Source organism: Trichechus manatus, unplaced genomic scaffold (assembly GCF_000243295.1).
Source record: "Trichechus manatus latirostris isolate Lorelei unplaced genomic scaffold, TriManLat1.0 scaffold00122, whole genome shotgun sequence".
NCBI classification, from domain to species: domain Eukaryota; kingdom Metazoa; phylum Chordata; class Mammalia; order Sirenia; family Trichechidae; genus Trichechus; species Trichechus manatus.
The window spans coordinates 1,061,247-1,070,645 of NW_004444058.1; the positions used below are offsets into that span (position 1 = coordinate 1,061,247).

Below are 9,399 nucleotides of genomic sequence, written 5' to 3' on the forward strand. Positions count from 1 at the left end.
CCGGGAGGACAGATCTCGCTGTGGTCGCGGCAATGCTGAGCTGTTGAGGCAATGTCTTGGGGATGCCCTAGGCCCCATAAATAAGTGCTTTCTTGTCAGGGGTTAGAGGACAGACCCCCTCCCCCAAACCTGCCAAGTGCTCAGGCCCATGGGGCTGGTGGCTCAGAAGAACCTGGGCTTGCTACCATCGTTTTCAGAGGGACAAAATTGTATGATTTAAAATGTGCAGTGGGGGCTCTTAGGGAAGGGGGAAGAAGGAGGCTCCAAGAGGTGATGGGGAACCAAATCATGATGGAAGGCAGAGCCTTTCCCTGTTCTGCCGCTGCCAAAATGTACATGCAGTCTCCATCCACTCAAATCCCCTAGCTGGAGAGCCACACTGCAAAAAAAAAAAAGAGAAAAAAGCAAAAAAAAAAGCATACACCTTATTCTTGAGCAGAACAAATCATATAATTTGGGTTTACAGAAGTGGGGTGTTTGTGTCTGAGTCTGGGTTTTTGAAAGGCCCAGATTAAGGGGACTTGAAAATTGCTACATGGGACCTGATGCGCGTGGCTCAGGGGACGTTTTGGTGGGGGCGGTGGGGGGCACTCTTGAAGAGGCGGGAGTGTGTTTGGAAATCGTTATTGATGAGGCGGCCAGCCCTGCTCCTTTCCCTCACAGCCTCTCCTCAGTGGCCCCAGAGAACGTGTCCCCAGCCCACACCTGTGCGCACATGCCTTTGGCTTGCACACACGGGGCGCCACTCAGCCTGGCTGCCTGGTGCGGTTTTAACGCACCTGTGATCCCAGGTCTGCTGGGTCCTGTGAGGACCTCCTGACACAGGTCTCTTGTGCAAACGTGCAGCGCCCCCCACTTACAGGGACGACTGTCTGGCCTGGTGCAGCCTGGGCGGCATAGACACCCCTGCCTGGACACTCCTTGGGGACACGCATTGGGGACACGTGTCCCCAAACGAGGCGGCTCCACTACACTCTCTCTACGGGCAACGTGGGCAACTTTTTCCTCTTCCAAACAATAAAAGAAATAAATAGAACACTCGTCTTCAATGCAAATGGAACTGAAATGCAAACTGAACAAAAATACATGATTGTCTGGAATCGCGGCAGGGATGGCAGGGACAGCAAGACTTGCCGGGGGGCGCGGGGGGTATTTGGCACATCAACAATCACCCCACTCCCTGGTTATTGATCACACAACACATAACCTCATTACACAGTTTTGGTCCTTCACTGGGTACTTATATTAACATCATTTCTTCACAATAAGGATGTCTAATGCCAAAAATACTGTTAAGGAAGAAATAAAATAGAAAAAGAAATGAATTAGAAAAAATTACAAGTTATATACAGATTCAGGGAAATTTCATCCGGGAAAGCATTATTATTTTAAGTTGGCCCCTATGGGAATAATTTAAAGCCCATCTAAGTGGAGAAGGATGACATGTCCCTGTGAAGATGGAGCTGTCCTCTCCCTGTGTCGGTCACATCTGGGCGTCCTACTGTTGCCAAGAGCCTGGGCGAGAGCAGACATGGCCATTGGGAGGTGAGCCCCCTTCCGGGCTGCAGGCACAGGGAGAGCTTGGAAGCTTGGCGAAGTGGCGTTGTGAGCACACCCCCATGGAGAGGGCCAGAGGCTGCAGTTCACTTTCCGTTGTCCGTCTGATTGGGGTTGGGTGGGGGTGGTAGGCTGGAGGCCCAGAACTCGGCCAGCAGGCCCTTCTGCAGGGTGGCCTCGGGGGTGAGCACAGGTGGTCGAGGCACAGATCTTGGAATGAAAGAGTCGGGTGCCTGTTTAATCTCTGCACTGGGGACCAGGGCCACCAGCTCCTGAAATCCCCAGATAATTGGGGGTCTTGGAAGGGGGCCGTGGATTCCTCCAGAGGCCTCGCACAGATTATACAATGTTAGGTATGTCCCCTGGCCTGGCCCCGGTCTAGCCTGTGTTCAGCATGCGGCAGCGAAGAATTCCTCGTCCGAGCTGCACTCCAATAGTGATGGTGGGAGTCAGCCCCCATGCCTCTTGGCTCTGCCTCGGGGGCCCCCAGGGTCCCCTTGGCTTGTACAAATAGGGTCAGAGATAGAAAATGTCTCTATTACCTACAGTATAAAGAGCACACCCAAACCCTGCGCTGGCCTGAGGCAGGCTTGGGTTTGCAAATGAGCTGAGATCTCCGAGCCACTCGAAATCACTTCTTAAAAAACAATTTGCAAGTCATTTTTGATTTTCTAAAAAATACTGTCTTTTAAAACCACATGCTTAAAGAGACTCTGGAGTCGATAAGTTTCCCAAACGGGATATTGGCGTAGTTTTTGTTATAAAAATAGTTTGAGGGATCGACCTCTTTGGAGCACTCCGGGGTCTGTCCACTCTCTTCCAGGAAACCGTGCAATGCCCAGAAGTGGCCCCTTGGCTTCCGTTTGCGACTGAATTCCACCCATCCTGCGAGGCAAATCCCGTGAGCTGGATGGGACGCTGTGTGCAGTACCAAGACTTAACAGTACTTGTAAGAACAATCCTTAGAGATACTGGAACTACAACCACTTCAGGGGCTTTCTGGTTCTGACTTTTCATCTGAAAAGTTGGGACTGAGCCACGGTGGGTGGGGGTCGATGCTGAGGAGTGGCCAGACACAGGTGACAAGGGGCCTCCCCGGCCCCAGGCCCAAGGGCTGCCGAGGCCCTTGCCTCCATCTTCCACAGCAGGCGGCTGGGACTTATGTTGGGACTTCAGGGGCCCTGCTGCCTCCCTTTGGACTTGGACCCCAGCGCCTCCCGGGCCTTTCAGAGGTGGTTGATGGGGTTGAAGGCTCCAGACTCCGATGTGGCACCTGCCATGTTCAGCCAAGCGTCCAGAGAGGTCTGGGAGGAGGTGTGGAGAGGGGCGTCCTCAGAGAGGGACAGCATCATTGCATACGCCTGGGGGTGGGGGCAGACAACACACAGGACAGGCAGGTGAGCAGGGAGGGTGGGGCCTGCGGACCCCAGGCTGGCCACTCCCTGCCCCTCCCGCCTCCTGCTGCCCCATGGTCAGGCTCCCACTGGTCCAGGCTGGGAGGGGCTGGGGCCACAGAGGCTGACCCTCTGGCTGGGGAGGAGAGAGGCCACTGATAGGGAGGAGGGAGGGACAAGGCCCTGTGGGTTCCTGCAGAGTAATGCTGAGACACCACTCTCAGCAGGCCCCCACACACAAGGGTCTCTCTCGGCCTCTTTGGGTGCATCCATCCCTGCAGCCACCCCTACTTTCTCTGCCCTGGTGATCAGATCAGCAAATTTTAAGGCCAGGGTCTGCTTCAGGGGGCCCTGGGAATTGGCAGTGTTTATTGCTGTGACCCCATGCCGACGGTGGATCAGGGGTCTGTGAGCATCCATGAAGGGGCCTGGTGGGGCTGTGGGGGGCCGGTTTTGACAACTGTGACGACCCCACAAAGCCACTTCTGGGGAGGGAAACAGTGTTTCTGGGCCACCGGGATGACTGGGAACGCAGGTGGTCTAGAGCGTGGCTTCCGTGGCCCAGAGCAGGGGACGTCTTTCTCCCGCAAACCACACAGCACGAGGCACACAGGCTGCTTGGGACTGCTAGGCAGGTGGGGTTGGTGTGGGAGGGGAAGCCGGGCTCGCCCCACAGAGCTAACACTGAGAGAATTAGTAAAGACACAGACAGACAGACAGACGGCTTCTGCGGAGACTCAGGTGAGCCTGTTCTTCCTGAGCAGGCTGTGGTGAGCCCAAGGGGTCCTCCCCCGCCCCAGATTGGAGAGAACCAGGAAGTGGGCCCTGTGGCCACCTACCCCAGGGAAATACCTGGAAACAGTGACTGCCTGCTGGGCAACTTCCCTTGAGAAGATTCTGGGGCACTGGGCCACCTGCCTGGGTCATAGAAGGGGACACTGGCACAGGTGTGTGGCTGGAGGCCACCCTGCTTGTGCCCACCTCTCGCTGGGGGAGAGAGCAAAGTGACCACACTTCCATGCGTGCTTCTGGAAGGAGCACCACTGCAAGGGCCCATCATGTCATTCTGCTCTGAGCTTCTCCTGCTCCATCCCGAACGTGGCGGGCAGCAGCCGCGTGGGCCAATTAGATGGGCAGGGCAGGCATGAAATGTGTGCAGCGGGGGTGGGTGCTGGGCTGTCCCACCGGGAGGTGCCATGGCCAGGGCATTGCAGAGGGTGGGGAGGGCAGGGCTCTGGCCAGTACCTACCTGGTTCTTAACCTGCCTGTACAGGGTCTGTTTTAGAGTCTCAGAGTCTAAGGTGGAATTAAACACATCTTTAACTTCAAATGCTTCCTCAGCTGCTTTGCGGAGGTCCAGCCCCTTCCCAAAAGTCGGCATCGGCTCCAAAGCTAACAGACCGCCTTCTTCCTCCTCAATACACCTGTGCCAAGGACCGGGGGACCTGGGGTTAGCTGGGCTGACCTCCGGCCGCCTCTCTGATGCCGCCAGCCGGCTCTGGGCCTGCATGCACGCCCAGTGCTCCACGAGCCACATGCACAAAAAGACAGACACATGGACACATGGACACCTGGACACAAAGCCACATGGATGCATGAGCGCTGGCGGATGGTGGGCCAGGGGAATACGTGCAGGCGTGTTGCAGGCAGCAGGCGGGGCTCAGGTCTCAGGGGCGGGGATAAGAAGGAGGCCTTATTCCCCGAGGTGAGGTGCTGGCTGGCTCTAGAGGACCAGGGCTCCCTCTCCCAGGGCCCTGCGGCATCAGTGGGGTTCCCTAGGAGGCCTCTGGGCACCACAGTGTCTCCCCAGGTGGGCCTTGGGCTATAGCAGTGCCACTCAGCACAGGATATAGGTGGGGACAGCACCCTAGCCTGCAGGACTTCCGATATGGTACCCGCCCTGACCGGAGCAGCTCTCAGAGGCCAGCTGGCCCTGCCTGGTGGAGAGAGGTGTGTGGTACACTATGGGCCCAAGACTCCATGTCTGAGCCCACGGAAATGCCTGCCCCACCCACGCTTGATCCAGGCCTCTAGAAGCCCCTGAGGGTGTGTGTGTTTGGGGACCTGACCCTTTTCCTTGGCCCAGCCTCACCCTGGCCCGTGTGCGGATGCTCCGTAGTGGAGTTGCCTGCTGGAATGGGGGCACATCCGTGGCTCAGAAGTGAGGCACCCTCACGTCGTGCAGCCTCCTGGCCCCCTCCCCACATGCCGTGGACAGCAGGACTGGCACCCACCTCCGTGTGTGGTCAAAGCCCACGGCCAGGGGAGCGGGTGGCTCCTCGTCCTCCTCATCCTCATAGGTGCCCCGCGGCTCGGGTGTGGGGGAAGCGGTGTCGTCCTGGGACTTTCCCGCCAGGCTGTCCTCATCCTCCTCCTCCAGTTCCTCCTCCTCCTCTTCTTCCACATCCTCTGGCTTCTCACTGGCCAAGCCGGGGCCCTGGGGGGGGCCGTCCAGGTCCTGGATCTCCGGCCTGAAACCACACAGGAGGACGTCGGCCGTGTGTGGGGGCCAGGGACCCACCCCTTGAATGGACCCCAAAAGCCAGTGGCTTGGCTCTGGTCAGCTCCTCTCCCCACCATGCCCCCCAGCTCCCCTGAAGACAGCCTGCATGCTTGGTCATGAAAACACATGTCGCTTTGTGTTCTGGGGTCAGCTAGTCTCCTCCTTCGGCCTCAGTTTCCCTCTCTGTGGAGTGGGAAAGACTCTAAGGTCTTTGGAATGCTGTGTGCTTCGTGTACAGACAGGGCCGGGGCAGAGACAGGGATGGGGAAGGGATGCGGGCAGGGGCAGGGGCTGCTCGGTGGCTCTTGCTACGCAGTATAGACATCCAGGGGTTCTCAGCAGGTGTGTGTGGGGCGAGCAGGCTGTGTCTGGTCCCTCGGGATGGGTGGTAGTCCTGGGAGCTGGCACTGGAGCCCAGGGCTGCACAATGGAGCCCCTCAGGAGAGGCTCAGGCCCAGAGGTGGGCAAGCAGAGCCCCTGCCACAGGCTGGTGACCAATGCTTGCTCTTCCTGATAGCCAAAAGGACATAAGGACAGGGTAATGGCCCCCTATGGGGGGGAGCATTCAGGACCCTGGGGTTCCAAAGATCAAAGGTTGGACCCCAGCTACCCTTGAAACTCAACACAGAGAAGTGTGCCTCTGAGTCCCTGACAGAGTCCCTCCCCAATGGAGTCCTCCCTGATGGAGTCCTCTCCAAAGGAGTCCCCCCTGCAGCCCAGGCCCCACCCCTCAAGTCCCTGGGTCCCTGCAGCTCAGGGAGCCTCTCCCATGCCAGCTCCTCCTTATTAGGAGTACAGCCCATTGGCATGGGCTAAGGTTCTCCTCTTCTTCAGGACATGCGGCTGGGGTTTGTCCTCCAGCCCGTGACGGAGATCCCTGCTGCAGGGTGAGGGGTCCTGAGGCCGCTGGACCACCGCATGGGGGCAATGTTCTGGGGGCTGCAGGGGGACATCGAGGAGGGCAGGCGCGTCCCGGAGCGCCAGGCTAGCAGGCTGGGATGCAGGCCTGGCTCCGAGCTCCAGACCCTTCTCCTGTCTGTTATCTCAAGGGCCTCAGGGTGAGATGCCCACAGCCATGGGGTTGGCACCCACAGGGCACATAGTCCGGCACTCGGGGAGACAGAGGGGCCCTGTTCTCGGTACTGGCCGTTCATCTGTTAAATGGGGTCTGAATGTCCTGTGGCTACTGCAACAAAGTATCACACACTCGGGGGCTTAAAAACAACAGGACTTTATTGTCTCACAGTTCTGGAGGCTGGGAGTCTACGATCAGGGTGTCTGCCGGGCTGGCTCCTTCTGACGCTCTGAGGGAGAATCTGTGCCTGTCTTTCTCTCAGCTCCTGGTGGCTCCAGGCATTCCTTGGCTTGTGGCTGCATCACTCCAATCTCTGCCTAGGTAGTCACATGGCCGTCTTCAAAGACACCACTCAGATGGGATGAGGACTCACCCTACTCCAGTATGGCCTCATGTTAATTTAACTGATTACATCTTCAAAGACCTATTTCCAAACAAGGTCATACTCACAGGGACCAGGGTTAGGATTTCAACACATCTTTCTGGGGGACACAATTGACCCCATAACAAGTGGCAATACAGGAGGCCATCTGTGAGTCCTCATCGACGTTCAAATGAGAAGCCGTGACTGGGATGCACACGTGAAGGGCCAGGGGCTGGGGGACGACTTCCGGGTCACTGGGTCTCAGGCCGACTCAGGCTGGGGGACGACTTCCGGGTCACTGGGTCTCAGGCCGACTCCAAGCCTGGACTTCCGTCTTTCTGACTTCCCGTGTGAAAGTACCAGAGAGAATGGGGAGAGCAGGCCCCTCACAGTTCATTGTCAGCACTGTGTGGAAGAGCCATGTGCCAGCACGCAGATCACACACAGCACATAGTGAGGCATGTCGTCTCATCAGAGCTGACCTTGCTGTGCATTTTGATGTGAAATCCCCTTGTCCCCAGCCCCTGCACAGAATGTTTGCTAACTGGGAGGAGGTCTGCATCCAGAATGAATGCTTTGTGTGTGTGTTGGGGGCGGTCTCCACAGGGCCGAGTATGAGGACTGTGTGGGGCTGGCAGGCTGGTGACGGCTGCAGGCAGTGAGGGTACAGGGACAGTGTCCAAGCCTGGGGCCATAGCTCTGGCTGAGGGACGAGGGGCTGTGTGACCAGGAAGTCAGGTAACCCCCGGGTTCTCAATAATGGTCACAACAGGAATACTGGTTCTGAATGAGACCAGACAGTGTTCAAACGGCCAGAAACGTACCTGCCGGCATTCCCACCACTTGGTGCAGTAATGTAGCTGAGGTCAGGATTGGCCGACTCACGCCAACCTTGACTGTGGTTCTCACTTCTGACAGTGACAAATGGTGGGGAGGCTCCGTGACAAGGCCAGCTGGACCCTGGGAGCCTCGAAGGATGGGCCAACCCCTCCTCTCCCTGAGCTCGCCTCCTCTCAGGGCCTCAGCTTCCCTCTTTGGCTAGCAGTCACAGCCCTGGAGTTTGGGGAATCTCTGTTTCTCTGCCAGCTGGTCTCATGTTAGTATTCACCCAAGGAGAACCCTGTACTGGGTGTCTGGTGCATCTTTCCAGAAGGAAGGGGCCCCGGATAAATGACAGCTAGAGAGCCCCGGAACCGGAGGCTGTGTAGAGCACCCTCAACACTCATGAACCCGAATTCTGCTGTTCTCCTGCTGCGTACACGTGTATGTATGTGTGTGCATGTGCACATGCCCACGTGTACATGCATGTATTTGCATGCACGTGTGCATGTGTATGTGCGTGAGTGTGGGCACGTGTGCAAGTGTGCACTCACGTATGCATGTGTACACATGCATACATGTGTTTCCCATAAGGTAACCTTCTATTTGAAAACCATTCGTTCCTTGGATTAACATAAATGTCCTTGTGGTTTTGTGTTTCGGAAGCACAGTTGAACCTGGAGCAGGAGCCCTCACCTGGCCAATGTTAGTTCACACATCTGTTCACAGCTGGGTCAAACAATATCAGCTACCATTCGGTATGGGGCCAGGCATTATGCTCAGTGTGCAACACACATGGTCTTGTTTATTCTCTGACAGCCCTTGGTGCTTATCACCCTCTCCAGATGGGGAAACTGAGGCAGGGGAAGCTTCCAGGTGGCTGAGCTGGGCCTCATCTTGCTGTGTGGCCCTGTCCCCAGTCCTGGTGTGTGCCGGGGGTGGGAAGAGCAGTGTGTGGCTTCCCGTGAGCATGGCCACATGGGGCAAGCAGGGGTCAAGACCCCTCCTGTGGCTTTGGTGATTTCCTTACCGTTTGTCTGTCCGAGTTGATGCTTGGCTCATCTCACTATTGGCAATAAAGTTTCTGATTTCGGAGAAATAGGAGTCCTCTTTCTCATCTAAAAGTGCGTGGTTGTCTGACTCGGAGGTGGGGGAGGAGGCACCGGTCCCAAGGTGGTTCGTGAGGACCCCGGAGTGCTGGCTCACTGTGGGGGCAGGGTGGGCAGGGGACATTAGAGGAGGGGGCCCTGCACCGGGCAAACCCATCCTGGGGGGCCTCAGCCATGGGAGCATGCATGGGGTGCTCTTGGGAAACTTCAGAGCATGAGAGTCTTTTTCATGAAAGTGGCTTTGGGGGTGCCCACCAGCCTTCCTGTAGGACCAGTATGTGCTCCCCTTTCTTCATTATGCTCTCCTCCCCTCGCCTCCCCTCTCCTCCCGCTCTCCCTTCCTCCTCTCCCCTTCCCCTCCCCTCTGTTCCTACTCATTCCCCTCCCTTCCCCTCCTCTCTCCTCCTCTCCTAATCTCCATTCCCCTCCTGTTCTAATCTCTATTCCCCTCCCCCTCCTCCACCCCTCCTCTCCCTTCCCCTTCCCCTTACTCTCCCTTCCCCTCCCCTCCTCCCCCTTCCTACTCTCCATTCCCGTTCCTTCACTTCCCCTCCTATCACTTCTCCACTCCCTTCTCT

General features: G+C 57.2%; 1 protein-coding gene across 1 annotated transcript in view; it reads right to left on the reverse strand.

The window, feature by feature from the left end:
* Positions 1-2,739: 2,739 nt before the first annotated feature.
* PRDM16 (PR/SET domain 16) overlaps positions 2,740-9,399 on the reverse strand; it is a 448,451-nt gene continuing 441,791 nt past the window's right edge. The window contains exons 14-17 of the mRNA XM_004384316.1: positions 8,743-8,917; positions 5,186-5,422; positions 4,201-4,375; positions 2,740-2,918 (exon numbers count right to left, since the gene is read on the reverse strand). Of these exons, the coding sequence (XP_004384373.1) occupies positions 2,784-2,918; positions 4,201-4,375; positions 5,186-5,422; positions 8,743-8,917 (722 nt within the window). The 3' untranslated portion in view covers positions 2,740-2,783. The remainder of the gene's footprint in view (positions 2,919-4,200; positions 4,376-5,185; positions 5,423-8,742; positions 8,918-9,399) is intronic.